The sequence below is a fragment of the Gadus morhua genome, chromosome 9 (assembly GCF_902167405.1).
Source record: "Gadus morhua chromosome 9, gadMor3.0, whole genome shotgun sequence".
Lineage (NCBI taxonomy): Eukaryota > Metazoa > Chordata > Actinopteri > Gadiformes > Gadidae > Gadus > Gadus morhua.
In genome coordinates this window covers 23,810,235-23,829,226 of record NC_044056.1, presented here as the reverse complement: position 1 = coordinate 23,829,226, position 18,992 = coordinate 23,810,235, and the positions used below count along the sequence as shown (strand labels likewise).

General features: G+C 44.3%; 1 protein-coding gene across 1 annotated transcript in view; it reads right to left on the bottom strand.

Moving 5' to 3' along the window:
- Positions 1–2,823: 2,823 nt before the first annotated feature.
- Positions 2,824–18,992, bottom strand: part of mrpl23 (mitochondrial ribosomal protein L23) — an 89,572-nt gene continuing 73,403 nt past the window's right edge. Inside the window, exon 5 of the mRNA XM_030365608.1 lies at positions 2,824–3,606. Within this exon, the coding sequence (XP_030221468.1) occupies positions 3,442–3,606 (165 nt within the window). The 3' untranslated portion in view covers positions 2,824–3,441. The remainder of the gene's footprint in view (positions 3,607–18,992) is intronic.

Sequence of the window (18,992 nt, the reverse complement as noted above, 5' to 3'; positions counted from 1 at the left end):
CACGCCTGGGTGAATCGAATCCGTTGCCCAGTCCAACGCGTTACCTTCAATAAGAACCCAGTAGTAGCATGTTACTTGCTACGGTGTCTTCAAGACCAGTAAGTGTGTATGTGTGGGTGAGAGTCTTTAAGAAGGTGTGCATATGGTGGATGGGAGATGGTTCGGAGGGTTGTGTAATCGTACAGACCTTTAGCCTAGCTAACGGCTAGCTGGAGAGTGTCTCCGTACGCAGAATAGTAGGGAACTTTGTCTGCTGGAGGTTCCCCATAGATGTGGATGCGAACCTCTAGAGGAGTGAAGACGGGGTGTGTGTGTGTGTGTGTGTGTGTGTGTGTGTGTGTGAGTTTGTGAGAGCTCCTAGTGCCAAACCAACATAAATACTGCTGGTAATAGCCATTATTTATGTGCTGTATGCAGATGCAACAGGCAGGCTCACACCCAGGGGACTTGACCGAGCAACATTATCCATGAGGCTGGATCAATACAGCACCATCTTATACCACCCACTTCCTGATTCCTGGATGTGGGGTATGATTGCAATTGTAAATGGTGAATGGACGGTCTCTGGATCAATATAGATGCCCTTAATTCCACCCAGTCAGAAACTTAATAGCACTATCAACCTAGCCAGAGGGTGCTGGGAGTTGTAACCGCAAACCTTACCGGCTAACCACCACAATCCAGGATTTATACCTTACTTCCTGTTTGGCCCCTATATGGAACCAGGCGATACATCGTGTCACCAACCGTACAGAAAATAAGTTTAGAGATTTGAAATTGTGGAAAATCTAATCAGGAGCAAATATGTTTGTATGAGAGAGGGGCTATTGATCCAAGAAACTCCCTGAATAAATCATTTTGTTTCTACATTCCCACACACAGAAGTTATGGAAAAGTAATCTGGTTGTTAAATCTTCGCTCCGGGCCAACGGCTGGGTTTTCCGTCCTCCGTCACAGGACAATCTTTGAAGTCATATGCCAGGCCTGCTATCTGTATCTTGAGTAGTTTCTGGGCAAAAGATACTTTTACAAGAATTATAATAATGTGAAGTATTCAGATAAGCAGTTCCAGTGGCTCCCTGCTCGGAGTAGAGGAGGAAAAGCAGGGACACAAACAAACCACGCGTTGGTGTGAGGACTTCCATTCGTAGATCTTTATAAATCCTTTAAGTACCATGAATGCACTTACATACCATGAGTCGTGAGCTATCGCCAATAACACGATCATAAATAATTATAATTTTTATTAACGTTTCCCAAGGGGAATCTTTTATCCCTCTGTATAAATTACAATAAACTGGTATTTTATAAAACTAATTCAGGATTATTATTACAAAAATAAACATAAAAATAACGAGTAAGCTGGACATCCTCACAAAGCAGAAACAATTCGTCCAGAACCAGGAGCATTCGGTTCCTCCGGGTTCTCAGCTCACTGGACCTAAGCGTTCACGCACAAACCTTCAGCGTTCAGCAGTTCTTCTTCCTCAGACAGAGTCACAGGCGTGTGTGTGTGGTGTTCTGAGCCTCGCTGTCACCACCATGCAGGAAGGGAGAACCTAACATTATAGAAATGTTGTATAGCTGTATCTATTCCTCTATGGGTGAGGACAAAGACAACCAGGAAACCAGTGAAAACTCGAACTAGAAAACATACTCTAGAATGTTTTTAAAACTATTAACAGAATAAGGCTGAGTATGTGAGTGATCCAGGGGGGTGTTATATGAGTAGGCTGTGGTATTGGGAGAGACTGCGGCAGGAAGTCAGACATGAAAAGACCCCCCCCTCCCCACCACGGACACGCTGCATGATGTCATCAACGTGCTTCTCGCGGACTAAAGTAGCAGAAACAGGGTCACGTTTGCACTTTACTTATGCAGGGGGGATGAACAGATGAGGGAGGAGGAGAGAGAGAGAGAGAGGGAGCGGAAGGATGGCGAGAGGGAGAGAGGAGGGGGAACAGAGAATAGGGAGAGAGAGAGTCAGAACGACAGAGAGGTGAACCAGGAGAGAGAGGAGGGGGAACAGATGGAAAGAAAGAGGGAAAGAAAGATCAGGGGACGAGAGTGAACGGCTGTTTAAAATATTCAACCTCCCTTCCATTAGGCGGGCGTACGGAGAAGGGAACATGACCCGGGACGCTGCATCTCACCAGAGTACTCTCCTTTGCCTCAAATCCAGCTCGCCGTTTTCTCAATGATTTCATTTGATTTGGCCCCCACCCCCCCCACACCCCTTCCTGTGCCCTTACAGACAGACCCTCAAAGATGACTACACTTCCCCCCCGCCTCCTTTTCACCCCCATTTTGATTAGGAGGAAGTTCACCGTGCAGCCTCTCAGTATCTCCCCTACTTCGCTCTTCCTGCTCTTCCTCCCTGCCCCCTCTGTGCATGCATCTGTGCATGAGACTGTGTGTCTGGCGTGTTGGGGGGCAGACGCCATCGACCTCATGAAGAACCTAAGAACAAAGGCCAGGGCGGCCTGACCGGGGGTCTGCTTTAGGGGCGCAGGGGAGACCGGGGTGTCAGTCCCGTTGTTCTGCAGGGGGGGGGGGGGGCTCCGTTCCAGACAACCGGCCAGCAACATCAATATTGACCTTCCCCTTAGTGTTGGAGAGACAGGCTGGCGACGCCCACCGCCAGAAGAGGACAGGCCCGGGACGGGGGAACACTTACTGTAGCCCCCAGGACCCCCACATCTCTGTCTGGGTTACTGTAAGGCGAACACTAGAGGCATGCGGTCCTCCTGCTGGAGCTGGGTAACTTAAGGGGCTGGGGGGGAGGGGGGGGGGGATAAAAGGCTAAAGTAAACAGGCCAGAGGTTTTGGAAAAGACTGTTTATTTAGAAGTTCTCATGCTAACAGTACTTAGTGTTGACTAAGCAATTCACAGCTTCCACACACTAACAGGGTTAGTTTACACACACACACACACACACGCACACACCGAGCTGCTCAGCCGCTCACAGTTGTGGGGAGAGGTGAAGGGGCTGCTGAGGACACAACCCTGAAGCATTGTTAGAGCAACATGAAGTGGGGGGGGGGGGGGGGGGGGGTTAAGGAGAAAAATATGAAAATAAGACATGCGAGGAGGTGGTCCAGAAAGAAAAGACCTGAGGATGAAGTAAGCTAGAGGAGAGGTAGAAGGACAGAGTGAGGAGGGGAGGAGAGAAGGAAGCAGGTCATCCGAGGAGAGAGCGGTTCTGAACCAGATGGACCCGGGCCTCTACACTCCTCTATGCGGTTCTGGCCCGCTACTGGACTTCAGCCTCACACACACAAAGTTTTTCATTTCAGCATCTTACCAACAAAATAAGCTAATTAAATCAACTGAAACATCTCCAAGCCCACACACACACACACACACACACATCACAGGTACATCATGATGGTCTGAAAGAGACGCCCACACACACACACATCTTGGTCTCTGGGCCGCGGCTAGAGGCCAAACCATTCGGTGACCCCTGCCCTGCGGGGGTCTCCCCGCTGCCGCTGCTTCTCGTCCTCCATGAACTGCTTCTGCATCTGCTCCATAGAGCCCTCTCCCTCCTCAGAGCTCTTCTCCACAAAGATGTCCGGGAACACAAACACCTGGTCCTGAGCCTGGAGGAGAGGAGAGGAGCGAGAGAGAGAGAGTCAGAGAGAGAGAGTCAGAGAGAGAGAGAAAGAGAGTCAGAGAGAGAGGGAGTCAGAGAGAGAGAGAGAAAAGAGAAAGAGAGAGAATCAGGTTAACCTAGTACAAAGAGCAGCTCCATCTAATATAAATATGTGCAGAACGTAAATACCACAGAAGAGTGTCCAGGGCTGTGCTTTATTCAATGTGGGCTTCAAGTTATACCAATTCACTCTCTCTCTGTCTCTCTCCACCTCACTCCCTCCCTCTCTCGCTCAAGATGTCATCTATTATTTAGACTCTTGCCATGTCTAATGCATAACTGGCTGCCATAGAGTACAGTATGTACTCTATGCGCACACACACACACACAGGTCAACGGGGACACATGTACCAGTTGCATAATGCTGAATATTATGCAACTGGTGACTGAATATGTATATTTACACACATGATTACATACGTTGATATATTATGACGTCACACATGAGAGCAGAGGCTGCATTTTCAGGCAGCACACACCAGGTTCAGAGTTGTAATGACAAATAAGCTTTCACATTTTTTTTTGTTTTGAAAAAAACAAAAAAACAAAATGTTAAATAAATAACGAAAATATTAAATATATTTCTTTCAAATACAAAGCATATAATAAATATAGCCGGTGGGCAGAGGCTGCACACAGTCGATTTGAGATGCCATCTTGTATTCACACGCTAACACTTGAATATGCTTGCTGTACCAGCACTTTATAGTTTTACACCCAACAACCACCCTCCTCCCTTATGTGATGTGTGTCACAAACTAAAAACAAACACCACACTGAAACTTGGGATTCTGTCAATACACTTAACAATTTAGCCTGGACATATATAATGTATAATCCGGCCCAGTTTGTAGCCGTAGAGAAGTGATGTCGACCAGCTGTGAATATCAGTTGAACTGTGCAAAAGTGACCTAAGAAGGCTCCAGAATCACTGCATTGCAATGTCGGTATGGCGAGAACTCAGTCATTAAGTAAGAGGACACACAGCCTCGTAATCTGTAATGCACTTTGGATCTCCAGGCTTGGGCCAATGATCTATCTACAGATGCCGTGGCATTCCCTCGTCCACAGAAGAGCCAGGGAGTCACCGTTACTGTGATTGGTTGGATCCCTTTTATTCTTTAAGCATGAATATGCTTACCTCAGCAATAGCTGCACACCGAGAGTTCTCCTTTTTAGGTTTGATCGAATGATCGAACCAGATCAAGGTTCAGAGCTAAAAGTCTTCCATTGGGAGTTATAGAATGCTCTAATTGCTAAAATACCTTATTTCTTTTCAAAACTGTCCCTGCGGCTCATTTTCCGGAGCGGCTTATTGGTAGAAAACCCAAACAGAAAAGACTTCAAAGAAATCCTCTGCAAGGTTTTCAGTAATTTACGTTCTAATAATATCTGACATTTTTAATTGCATCATGATGTAAAGCCCATATGCTCATTGACTTTGGATGCCTGCAAGTAAAGATAACCTTGTAAAGAAATATACGATTTTAAGTATGAACGTTTTATTCACGGTCATTTACTCATGTTTATTCACATACTCCAACTTCATTCTAATAGATGAGCTGTTGCCCAAACAGTGCCCAGTGCCGTTATCCATCGTTGGGTATTTTTCATACAAAAAAAATCTTTTTTAGTGTTGATATAACGTTATATTGTAGCAGATCATAGCATGCTAGATCGCTTTCGAAGATCATTTTCGAAGATCGAGAAAATTGCATATATCCTAAATATGGTATGTAATGTATTACTGTGTTGAAAAGCTAAGTTTGAAGTAACACAGTTTGTGCAACAGGCTGACTTGTGAATTATGTAGAACGCATCCTGCATTGTAGTCATTGCCATATACATTGTCTTAAACTAAACCTTTAAACTCACCCATGTCACCCACAAAGAATGTTTGTTGTGGTTTGGCTTCCCGGACGCTTATAGAATGACGCTACGTGTGGGTGGGTGGCTCCGTCTGGGCAGCACTTTATTTAATGTCTGCCTCCAAATAAGGGTTTGTCTGTGTCCTGGACACCTACAGTATAACTCGCGTATAAAATGTAAAGGATTCAAGAGGGTTCTTGCTTTCTGATATCCATCCCCAAAGTGGAAATATCCAATATGAATAATATCACTATTGCCATAATAGGGAGGCACTTGGCAAATTTGCTTCCAAAGGAACAGAAATCACCACAGCTGAAGAGGGTATTGTAAGTTTCTAAATGTCCGGTAACAAACTTGTCGCGTGTCTACAAAAACGCAATCGACGCCTACTGCTGACGTAGCAGGGTCCTAAAGTGTTGTTCCATTTCACAGGAGAAGACCTCAACCACCACCCACTGCAACGCAGTTCGCATGGGCAAGGGGCACGCCAACCAGATGAGGGGTAAAAAAAAAAGCAATTGGGCCCAAGTAAAAAACTTGAGCCCCAATCTCTGCTAGATCCTATCCTAGACACAATGTCCGCCCCCCCACCAGGAAGATCTATGGCCGCTGCCAATTGGATAAGTCAACTAACGAGAAGCAGTGATAGGCGAGACGCGGGGCATCCAGGTAGGAGCCTCTCTTGGGTCTTCTGTGATGGATCTGTCAAACACACTGGGGGAATTGCCTGTGGCCCACTACCACCCGGAGTACAAACTTGCAAAGAACATGCATATCCAACTTACCAAGTCAGTTTGTCCAAGTTAACCTTGGCTTACAGACCACCTCATCTGCATCGCGTTTCAGATTCAAAATAGGGGAATAAAATAGTTAACATAATTTTGGCTGCAACGATATGCAACACTAGACTCGCCTTAAGTAGGGTCATTTTGACCGCTAGTAAATATAAAAAAGGAAAAGGAAAAGTAAAACTCTCAACCAATTTTCAGCATCACACTTTCATGACTTTTCTCAAATTTGTCTTGTGTACAAATCAGAATTGATAGATATCTGAAAACAAGATAACAAGCAATTTCACGGCAATAAATGTGGTAAAATGATCCCTGCTGTAACTACAAAGTCGCATTTTAGGTGTAATGGCCCTTTCTGCTCAGTAGCTTACTGGCATAAATTGTTACTGTTCGGCGTAATCTACTATGTACTTCTCCTTTGCCTGGTCAATTGTGTGGCATTTTCCAACTTCAGAGCGGTTGTAAGGCGTTGCCATTTCTGTGCCAGATTCTACTTGGGCACTGTGTACCTTGTGATCAAGTACACAGAGTGTATTTGATCACCAAGGTGATCTTATTCGCCAGTGTGATTGAAGTGATGAGGTTATAGGTTGTGACATTTTGTGTCCTGTTCTCATCGTTTCATAAATAAGGAATTTGTATCAATATCCAAAAAAACGATCCAAGGTCTGATTCACAATTGATCAGGTTTGTTAGCCATTCACTGTCTAAAGTGAAAGTGCGCTTTTGTAGGGAACTGTTGTTGGCCAACCGCTGTGATATTCTCCCCAGGCACGTAGTTTGAGAATTGTGAATAAATTGTTGAAAATTGCTCAGATATCTGGCAAATGTGTTTGTCTTGGCCATCTTTCCTCCTTCTTCCATTAAACTACACTGGCCTGGACCGCCTCATTTGAAAATGCTTGGTAGCTGAGCGGAGCTCGGATATGCATCTGCATTATTAAAGGGCTCCGTTACGTGGTACTGGGTTTTGTGCTGCTTCTGTGTATTGTTGCACTAATGCTTTTATTTTGGCCTTGCTCCTGTATTGCAATGTCTCTTGTCACCTCCTTTAGGCGGAGCCTCTTGTGGTTACAGGTTGCTGACTGGCTCTCCTTGATTATAGGCGCCACACCCACTCATATAAAGCCGGGTTGAATCCCATTATGTGTTTCACTTACGTGAAAGCCCCAGTCACAGGGGCCCCCAAGCCCCAGTCACCCCGAAGCCCCACTCACAGGGGCCCTGAAGCCCCAGTCACAGGGGCCCTGATGCCCCAGTCACAGGGGCCCCAAAGCCCTAGTTAAAGGGGCCCTGAAGCCCCTGAAGGCCGAGAGAGAGCAGTCAAACCCCTTGGAAGCACAGAGAGAGCTGCAGGCTGCAGCCTCTCTGCCAAGGCCCCAAGCCTCTTTCTACCGCTCCCTGTACCGTCATCGAGGAACACAATCTGAACACAAACACCGGTCCCACTCTAGAGCCAGGCCAGGGTGGGTTTACAATAAGAGTCACATGAGGAGGAAGGAGCCAGAGGGAGGGGAGCGGGGTGTGTGTAGAGGAAGGAAGAGAAGAAAGTGAAAAGAGATGGCAGCCTACGATAGCAGGCGGAGGCTAGGAGACCACCAGGGTGTCCTGCTCACCAAGTGCTGGAACCAGCAGGGAATCCACAGAGACCAGAGGATTTCTGAGTATTGTGACTCTGTAAATATTGCACAAACATTTTTTGGGTTTCATTTTAATATTTAGTGTTGTTTAAAGTTGGGTCTCCAGGATCGACATGTCCCCGTCATCGTTTAAATGAATGTGGCTGGACTTCCGGTTTGATCGATGACAGTGTAGGTCACAAACCGGGAGAGCTCTGTTGAAATCCTGCCTAAATTTGACTAATACAAGGTTTTATTATCACTTCATCTTGTGCAAGCTTGTGTGGAGGTATACTAAACATGGGGAAACCGAAGAAGCAAAGCCAACCTGCAGATGAGCAGTCGACTGGGAAGAACCATGGCCGCGATCCGGATGCTAGCCAAAAGGACCCACGTGCACCTAGTCCAAACGAACAGCATGTTACTGGCAATGCTCCGCTGACCTTGGCCGACATGGAGAAACTTCTCAATTCAATGGAGGAACGCATTATAGCCAAACTTTCTGTCCAACTTTCTGCTGACAGAGCAATTATTGACCACCACGACCAGACCATCCAACATATTGAATCTAGGGCCCGACCGGTTCATCGGCCTGCCGATTTAATCGGCCGATTATAGCCTTTTTGAAAATAATCGACATCTGCCAAAAAGACGCCGATTACAACCGTTTTTTTTTTTTTTTTTTTTTTAATTTTATTGCGCAGATTGCGCTCCTACTCGCCTAGCTAACTAACAACTTTAGCTGGAGTAAAAAAGAGGCGATTGAATTTTACCGTACAACATGAAAGCACGCTCGCTCAGGCAGCCGCGCGCTCACCTCACCAATGTACACAAGACGCATTGTTTGAGCATGTTGTGCCTGTTTTTCTTTAGGTCCCAGGCCATGTTAATTTGTTATACTGTAGACTCTAACGGTGAGACCATACTGCTCAGCACGCACGTGTTAGTCACTGCTCACGAGCACAGCACATTTGGAGTTAGTTATTTATTTTACATTTTAAATTACACTAATTTTTGACTGTAAATGTACTCTAAAACACTCAAAGGTTCTGCATTCAATTCACATATTCGTCAAAAGTGTTTAAAGTATATTTAAGGTATCAAAAGGTATCAATATATTTTTTTTTTTAATCGGCCGATTAAATCGTAATCGTAATTTTTCTCTGAAAATAATCGGCATCGGCACTCAAAAATCAATATCGGTCGGGCCCTAATTGAATCATCCCTTAATGATATGGAGGCCAGGCTGCTAACCCTTGAGTCAACCTGCACTGCCTTATCCAGAGAGAACGAGGCCCTAAAACTTAAGACGGATGATCTGGAAAATAGATTGAGGCGCAACAATATCCGTATAACCAACTTACCTGAAAAAATTGAAGGCTCACAACCGACCGCTTTCATGGAGGTATTCCTGACAGAACTCTTCGGCGCAGAAGCTTTTCCCTCTCCCCCAGCCGTGGACAGGGCGCAGAGAGTAGCCATCCCCCGCAAGAAACAGGACGACCCTCCGCGCCCGTTCATCGCTCGGATCCATCGTTATCAGAGCAAGGAGCGCATCATGAAGCTGGCTAGAGAGTCTGGGTCTCTCTCTTTCCGCGGTTCCGAGATACACATCTACCCCGAATACAGTGCAGAGGTGTCCAAGAAGAGAGCGACTTATTCCACGGTGAAGTCACAGCTGAGAGACGCCGGCTTTGGATATCGGACATTTTTTCCTGCCAGACTCCAAGTCAGCGACAACAATGGTCAGAAACTCCTTTGTTTTTCTCCAGAAGAAGTCTCCACTTTCCTTCAGAAAAACCGACCAGTAATTTCGCCCACTCGCTCTTCTCAATGAAACTTTGACTTTGTCTGCGTAAATTCCATCAGATGCGGGAACGTTCACCCTGTTATGGGTGAGCGCTGTGGTTCTTTTTGTTTGTTTTTTCGTCCCACACGTTGTGTAATACTGTTGTCGGCTGTTTAGCATCCTGTTGAATGGTGTTGCCTACATTATCTACCGAGTTCTGTTGAGTTTCCTTAGTCATTTTGCTCTGATTTAGTTTATAATTGTAGCCTATTTTAAGCGTTATATTCTACATATAGTCCACGGTTGTTTGACACGTGTAACTCCAAGGATAGAATATAACTTACCTTTCATTGCAGCAGCGATTGTTTTTATTGATTTTTTTTTTTTTGAGACACGGATATATAATTTCTGCTGGCAATAGTTTACACCTGTTCCATTTGGTCTTACCAGACACGCAGTGTCTTTGCACCATTACATCCTTAAACCTGTATTACTTTTTAGTTATTTTTTTTGTGAAAACAGAGTTAAAGTGTAAGTTAAGTGGATGTCCTTGTAACACCTGGATGAAAAGACAAAAGATAACATCCTACCTACAACAATTAAAGTCAGACATAGCCTTCTTACAGGAAACCCACCTCATGAATGACCATGTCAACTATCTGGGTCGGCCAGGTGTTCCACTCACAGTTTAACGCTAAAGCCAGAGGGACAGCAATCCTCATACATAAGGACATCCCCTTTGAAGCTGAGGAGGTGATTGCCAATAAGAATGGGGGATTTGTCATTGTTGCAGGTCGACTATTCACCAGTCTTGTAATTTTAGTCAACGTCTATGCCCCAAACTATGATGATTACAACTTTTTTAACAATCTGCTCTCTGCCATTCCCGGTGATAACAATTATAAGCTAATAATAGGAGGTGATTTTAACCGTGTTCTCAGCACCCTGTTAGACAGATCTTCAAATAAGGTCCAATCCCTCACCAAATCTGCTAAAGTTATAAACGATTTCATAGCTCATGGTGGTGTTTCGGACATTTGGAGATTCAACTTTAATAATCAAAAGGTATTCTCCTTTTTCTCTAATGTCCATCACACATACACTCGCATCGACTATTTTCTTTTAGATAGATTATTGGGAAATGTTAGCTCTTGCACATATCATAGTATTACAATCTCAGATCACGGTGCCGTCTCATTTCACACAGCTTTTACCAGACTGCCTTAGGCCCTCTCGCAATTGGAGACTTAACCCCCTCCTCCTAGCCGACGAATAATTTGTAAACCATGATTTTCCTCAAATTGACTTTTTCATTGAAACCAACGCCTCCCCAGAAGTTTCCCACTCAACCTTATGGGAGACCCTCAAGGCCTACCTTCGAGAGCAAATAATTGAATACTCCTCCAGGGCAAAGAAAGCAAGAGAATCCAAACTCAACGACATCTCGCGAGCCATTGCAAAGATTGATAGCCAATACTCCTCCTCGTCTCCAACACTTTTTAAAGAAAGACTGCGTTTACAGACAGAATATAACTTACGTTCTACTGACAAAGCAACATATTTACTCACGAAAGCTCGATTTAACGTGTATGACTCAGGGGATAAGACTGGCAAGCTTCTAGCCCAGCAAGCTTGCCAAGCCCAATCATCTCGCCTCATTCCTAAGATCTATAGCCAAACGGGTGAGACTATTACAGACCACTTGGAAATTAACAACACCTTCAAACATTTCTACAGTAATTTATATAGCTCTGAGTGTGATGATAACTGTACACAGTTCAATCCCTTTTCAATAACCTTCACTTTCCTTCTATTCCATCTGAAAAATTCCTTACTGGGAGGTGCGATCTCCAATGCAGAGATTCGGAAAGCCATAAACCCTTTGAAATGCAACAAAACTCCTGGTCCGGATGGTTACTCCTCAGAATTTTATAAAAAATTTGCACTCAAGTTATGCCCTCTGCTCCAGGCCATGTTTAATGAATCTCTGTCATCTGGACATCTCCCACCAACCCTACGACAAGCCGCAATAACACTCATACCAAAAGGGGGTAAAAATCCACTTCAGTGCTCCTCCTACTAGGGCTGAACGATCTATCGTTTTCGACCGAAAATCGCGATCTCAAGCATTACGATTTTCGGATCGTCAAAGCTGCGTTTTTTTTGTTTTTTTTAATATATTTTACAAAAGTGCAATTATTTTGATGCTGATGAGCCATTGAAGCAAGTTTACTTAAGAAAGAGGGCTCCCTTTTATTTGACTTTTTTGGTTGTTGTTTCTTAGGTACTTCAATAAACAGTCTTGCATTTGAAATCTGTTGCCTATTACCTTAATGGAATTCATTGGTTATATTAATTTATACTGAAACTTGATTTAAAGAAAATAAATCGTGGTTGAAATCGAAACCGCAATCTCTACCAGAAAAATCACAATTTCAATTTTTTCTTAAAATCGTTCAGCCCTACCTCCTACCGCCCAATTTCTCTGCTAAATGTAGATTACAAAATTCTATCCAAGGTTTTGGCAGCCAGACTGGAGACAGTTATCTCACAAATCATTGCGACAGACCAAACAGGCTTCATCCTAAATAGACACTGGGGCCGGACACACAAATTATCTCTATACGCGGATGACCTTCTTCTATATGTCACGGATCCACTGAGTTCTGTTCCTTCCATTCTTAATATCCTAGCTCAATTCGGAAATCTCTCTGGCTATAAAATCAATTTCGAAAAAAGTGAGATGTTTCCTCTTAATCAGTCAGCCACTTCAATCCCTCCATCACATTTCCCATTTAGAATTGCCAACAAGGGCTTTAAATATCTTGGTGTAGAGATTACTCCGGCTTTTTTATCCCTCTTTACTAAAAATAGTAACATCTTGTTTGAAAAATGTAAAAAAGACTTTGCTAGATGGATAAACCTCCCCCTGTCCTTAGCTTGAAGAATTAACCTCGTTAAAATGCTTGTGTTACCAAAGTTTCTTTACCTCTTTCAAAATATCCCCATCCTGATTAAAAAATCATTCTTTAGCTCTTTGGAGGGATGCATATCTTCGTTTATTTGGAACGGTAAACCCCCTAGAATGAAAAGAAGCGCCCTCCAAAGACCTAAAAAGCTTGCCGGACTAGCTCTACCTAATTTTATTTACGATTATTGGGCATGCAATATAAAGACAATGCTACACTGGATTGGGTGGGAGCGTCTCGGTGGGTGTGAGGCCTGGGTGCAAATGGAGTGCGTCTCTAGCTCATTCGATCTAGGTTCCATACTATGTGCCCAATCACCTCCTCCGCAGAGCCAATTTTGCGCCAACCCAGTAGTCTGTCACTCAACCAGAATCTGGTAACAATTTAGAAGACATTTTAATTTGCAGACATCATCTGTGAATTCTCCCATAAGGAATAATTATAACTTCCCACCTTCTCTGTCAGATTCTACATTTGGAACTTGGTTCTCATATGGAATCAAGTCCATTTCGAATCTAAATGTGGAGGGTAAGTTCGGGTCTTTTGCCCAACTTTCTCAATTATATAATTTGCCAAAGTCCGACTTTTTTAGATTTCTCCAAATTAGACACTTTGTTCAGAAAAGTATAACCTCCTTTCCAGATTTCCCAGCAACCAACACGGTTGATCATATCCCCTCATTAACCCCTTTGCGTAAAGGTCTTATTTCAGTTCTTTACAACTGCATATCCAATATTTCCCCTCACTCTTTGCAGGATGATAGGAGGAACTGGGAGAGCGATCTTGGGGAGAATTTTACAGATGATCATTGGAAGGCTGTTCTTGATTTAATACATGCATCTTCTCCTTGCGCCAGGCACAGTGTGTTACAACTCAAAATAGTTCTAAGAGCACACTTGACCAAGTCAAGACTGGTCTTCCCTACTGTTGACCCCTCATGTCCTCGCTGTAAAGGTCAACCAGCAGACTATATTCACATGTTCTGGTCTTGCCCCAAACTTCACACATTCTGGGCCAGCATCTTTGGCGTCTACTCTAAAATGCTTCAAAGAGTCATCACCCCCAACCCTGTATGTGCCCTATTTGGTTTTACCCCTGAAAATCGTTCCCTTATAGCATTCTCCTCCTTGATTGCCAGACGTCTCATCCTTCTCTCTTGGAAGGATCAGGCACCCCCCAGCTTCACTAGGTGGATAAGGGATATTATGCATTTCCTGAAGCTTGAAAAGATCAAATATACTCTTAAAGGCTCCTTGCAAAAATTGAGGACGGTTTGGGCCCCCTTTTTAGAATACTATGACAGCTTGCAAATACCATTAAATAAAAATGACTAATGGGCTCTTATCAGAGGGAAGCGGTGCACCCCCCCCCCCCTATCCCCCCCCCCACCTCCTTTAATCTTTTTTTTTTTTTCATATATATATTTTTCTTTCTATTCTCCACGGTTTACTTTACTCTACTGATACTTGCTTATTTTGACATATGGTACTGAACTGTATATGCTCCTTCTGTAATCCTTCTTTGAACATACTATTTTTTTTTGGAAAGTATTTTTGCGCATTATTTGAACATTACCTATTTTTGGGTAAAAATACTGTGAAATAAGAGTAATGTTTTACATACGATTGTAAAATGTTTGAAAAAAAAAAAAGTAAAATTTCTTCATGTCCATTTTGGTATATTGTTAATAAAAATATATTAGACAAAAAAATTAATGTGGCTGAACGTAACACAACATTGTGACACAGATTGACCACTGGTAAATACTATACTGCACCCCAGACGTATTCAACCTGATGCTGGTTGTGTTGCTGAACCAAAGCGTATGTGTGTCCAGCAGGACATCGGCTGGCTGGCTGCATCAGTATCTTCTGCTGTTAAATAAAGAGGCAGAGCAGCATGCAGACCATCTAGATCAGGGGTGCCCAACCAGTCGATCGCGGTCTACCAGTAGACCGCCGACAGATCCCAAGTCGACCGCGAGGGGTGAAGAAGAAAAAAAAAATATATATATATATTTTTTAATAAAATAAAATTTGCGCGGGACATATACGCGCGGTAGCGCATGCGCTGTCAACAGCAGTTGAAAGCCGTCAACAGTAATTACGCACTCCTAAACGTTGGCATGGCTGAGGGGAAACGAGCTAAGAGCTGAGAAGGTGCCGTGCGCAGACGGAATGAAACCCCCACTGAAGCGCCCCCCCCCCCGCTTGAAGGTAGGTTTGCAATGTTGACACTAGGCTGGTAGATCTCGGGAGGTTGGCTACTTGAAAAGTAGATCTTGGGTCAAAAAAGGTTGGGCACCCCTGATCTAGATACTCCCCAACCTCTGTCCTCCCTCCAGCTCATCCTATCTGCAGCCTCCTCCTCCCTTCATCAGACCTGCAAATTCCTCAGAGTAAAAAGGGGGGGGGGGGGGAAATCATCGGTGTTTCGAGATATACGGCTACTTGAATTCTGAGCTACCCTGGGCGGGATTTAGCTTGGATATTCATAACGTAGGTTGTAGCCCACAATACGATGGAAAGATTTCAAATGACAGACTTGGATGCAAAATGTAGCCCTTAAATATACTGATCGGTGTTTCGAGATATACGGCTACTTGAATTCTGAGCTACCCTGGGCGGGATTTAGCTTGGATATTCATAACGTAGGTTGTAGCACACAATACGATGGAAAGATTTCAAATGACGGACTTGGATGCAAAATGTAGCCCTTTAATATACAGAAATTTGCTGTTGGTGTATTAGCCTAGGACAACACCCTTACCAGATTATTTATCTAAATAGCCCTATGTTGTTAGAATTTACAAACTTTATGCAAGGTCTACGTTCGTGCAGTACTCGGCGACACTCTGTCCTAAAAATAAAACTTGCTGTGCACCTGCCTGCTTGCACAATAGCATACTGCCTGAGAAGGCAGTATCGCTGTCAAATCTGTCCCTGGGAAAAGTAACGTGGCGCCGAATTGAAAAAGGAACTATGTTTCGTTACCATATTTTCAGTAGTTGCGCATAACTTTACTTTATACCAGAAAAAGTAGTTAGTTTACTGTATTAACGCGTTACTTACTTTGTTATGCGTTACACACAACACTGTCCACACCGGTCTCACGGTAACAAAGAATCAAAAAACATACCGTAGCGCAAATTCACACTGGTGTACTTTCTATACCGTTTATACTGTAGGCCTACACCCCTACTTCAAATGACATTAAGAGTTTCCATCAGACTCGCGTGGTAGCCACGCGTCTCATCCAAAGGCGAGCACAGTTGGCGCTGTGTGCTTCAAAATTCTAGAGCAAGTGCTGAGATTCCGAATGGCCCAGAGAAATGTAAATTATAAAAATTATTGTTCTAACAATTATTATTCAATAATGTTTCATTTGAAGGACAGCCTTCCCCGCACCCCCCCTAAAAAAACTTTGGTTCAGGTGAATGACCCAATTGACAAAGAAAACGGCGATCGTCGCCGAAAAGCGACAAGTTTGCAGGTGTGCTTCACCCATCCCTCCACATGCTGCTCCATCCCTCGACCTCAGTCCTCCCTCCCTCCACCTCTGTCCTCTCTCCTTCCATCTCTGGTCTCCCTCCCCCCTCCCCCCCTCCCTCTACCCTGTCTCCACCTTTTTCCTCCCCCGCTCCATCTCTTAGCTCCCTCCCTCCATCTGTAGTCTCCCTCCCCTTCTCCCCAGAGGCTACCGTTATATTGATTCTTATTCTTATCCCTGCATGTGTTGTGTACGTTCCCTGCATGGCTGTAGAGAAAGCATGAGGAGAAAGAGAAGAAGGGGGCGAGTGTATTTCTGAGGAGCACAGATCGACAGACCTAGACGGTCTCTGGGGGGACACAGTCCACATTATGTTCCTGCCTGGGCTGAAGCCTCTTGTCCGTCAAAGCTGTGGGTTTTCCACAGTGAAAGGACGGGGGATTTTCCATGGGCCGGTCAGCATCTTCTGTGTGCTCTTAATGAAGCGCACTGCCATCCAGGAACAGTGGAGCAGGGGTGTGAAGGCATGATGCTTACGCACGTTGGCACACCATGACACCCCAAGGCCAGTTTCCCTCCACGGCCCAGGACAGAGGGAGATGGGGTTGGGGGAACAAATGTTTTCATTGACTGAGAACCAACATTTCTTACTTCCATCATTTGTATGCATGTTGATGGAAGTAAGCTGAGAGTGTGTATGGTGGTGGTTGGGGCGCGTGTGTGTGGTGGTGGTTGGGGCGTGTGTGCGTGTGCGTGTGTGCGTGCGTGTTTTTGAGTTCTATCGTTATTGAAGAGCAGAAGAATGCCGTTCTAAATTATGTGTGTCCAGCAACCTGGAATGCATGTGAAACCGATCCAGTGGAGACAGGCCAGAGGTGGGTGTTGGGTCGGCGGTCTCTTCCTGTTGTTGTTGCTGTATTCATAAGTGAAGTTCCGAGTATCAGATATGAAAATCACAGCGCTTTTGTTTGCTGTGTGAGAATGTTTTTGAAGATGACAGGAAGGTGGTGTAGGGGAACAAGAGTCGAGGTGGAGGTGGGGTTTGCGGGGGGTAAATAAAACATTACGGCTTGAGGACACAAAAGAGCGATTCATCCGGTCTCTGGTTGAGCACTACCCATCACGGGACAGACTGGATGAAACGGGCCCAGACCCAGGCGGGGCAGAGAGGTAGACAGCAGACTGAGACTGAGAGAGGGATCCAGAGATAGCTGAAAGACAGACACAGAGACAGACAGCGAGACGGACCTAGAGACAGAAACAGCAGAGAGAGGCAGACACCCAGCAAACAGAGAGACAGCAGAGAGACAGACAGAAAGCCAGACAGAGACAGGAGACAGAGGCACACAGTAGAAATAGAAAGACAGAGACAGACACAGAGACAACAGATAGAGGAAGACATAGTGGACCGCAGACATACACATTCACAGAGACAGACAAAGATACATAGATACAGCAGACATGAGACAGCATACAGAGACCAACACAGAGGCTGCAGACATTGAAATTTGCTGAATGGTTGAATGGTTATCACAATATCAAAAGTTTATATTGGTAATTGACGAATTTACCAGTATGTAATGTTATGCTGCAATACCTTAAATAGTGACCAGGGTAATTATGCTCTCTTTATGTTCCTTTCGAACGTAGGAGCTGTGTATAGTCAAACAGATTTACAGCTTTTTCAAATAATATGATATTCAATTTCTTATATGGGACCACCCTACAGTGTACCATGAAGAATCACCCCAAATAATCTGATGAGCACGTTATTGGTGTGTTGTAAATGTGGGATGAGTTTAAAAGGTGATTTCTATTCAGACAATGAAGAGGATTTAAAAGGAAGAGAGACAGAGCTGGAGAAAAGACGTTCAGCAAGGGAAGGATTAGAAGAGGCTTTAGTCTTTATCACACACAAGCTAAAGAAGATAAGATAAGATCAGAGTGTGTGTGTGTGTGTGTGTGTGTGTGTGTGTGTGTGTGTGTGTGTGTGTGTGTGTGTGTGTGTGTGTGTGTGTGTGTGTGTGTGTGTGTGTGTGTAAGAATAACAATGCATACTTTCTATGTTTGTGAAACAATTCAACGTTCCATTTCGTCCTGAGTTTGCCTTGGTGTGTTCACGGCCTTGCAATCAGTCGATGGAACTTTTTCAAATATATAATGGCATAAACTCATAAACACTTTCATACTATAATTTGCCACACCGCGTTCTGAGCGCACATCGGACTAAAGCAGGTCCTGATATCGGCCCACAATGTACTGAAGCAAGAAGCACGTTTCGAATCGCATATAGAAAAATCGAATAGAATGCGATACCGATGGAATCCCCTCATGACCCTGAGAGTCACCGTGGGGCCGACTGAGGGGCCCTAGGGGAGGAAGCCTCCGAGAGCCAGAGGTGGGTAGAGTACTGAAAATCTATACTCAAGTAAAAGTACAATTACTTCCTTCAAATGTACTTGAGTAAAAGTAAAAATTCCAATTGTAAAAACCTACTTGAGTAAGAGTAAAAAAGTACTTTGTTTTAAAGTTACTCAAATTACAAGTTACTTTACATTTTTGTATTGCAGTGCTTGGATCAGTGAAAAAGACCTAACGTGTGTATGTGTGAGAAAGATGCACTCTCAAACATTTCTTCACAAGTTGCTTCATTCTGTATTGTTCATTAAACAAACATAGGCCATCAAACAAATTTACACTAAACATGGAATTTAACTTCAGCTTTCACAAAAGCATTGTAGGAACAGTTACCAATTAAACACTAACCTGGCTGGGGGGGGGGAGGAAGAGAGAGGGGGGGGGGGAGG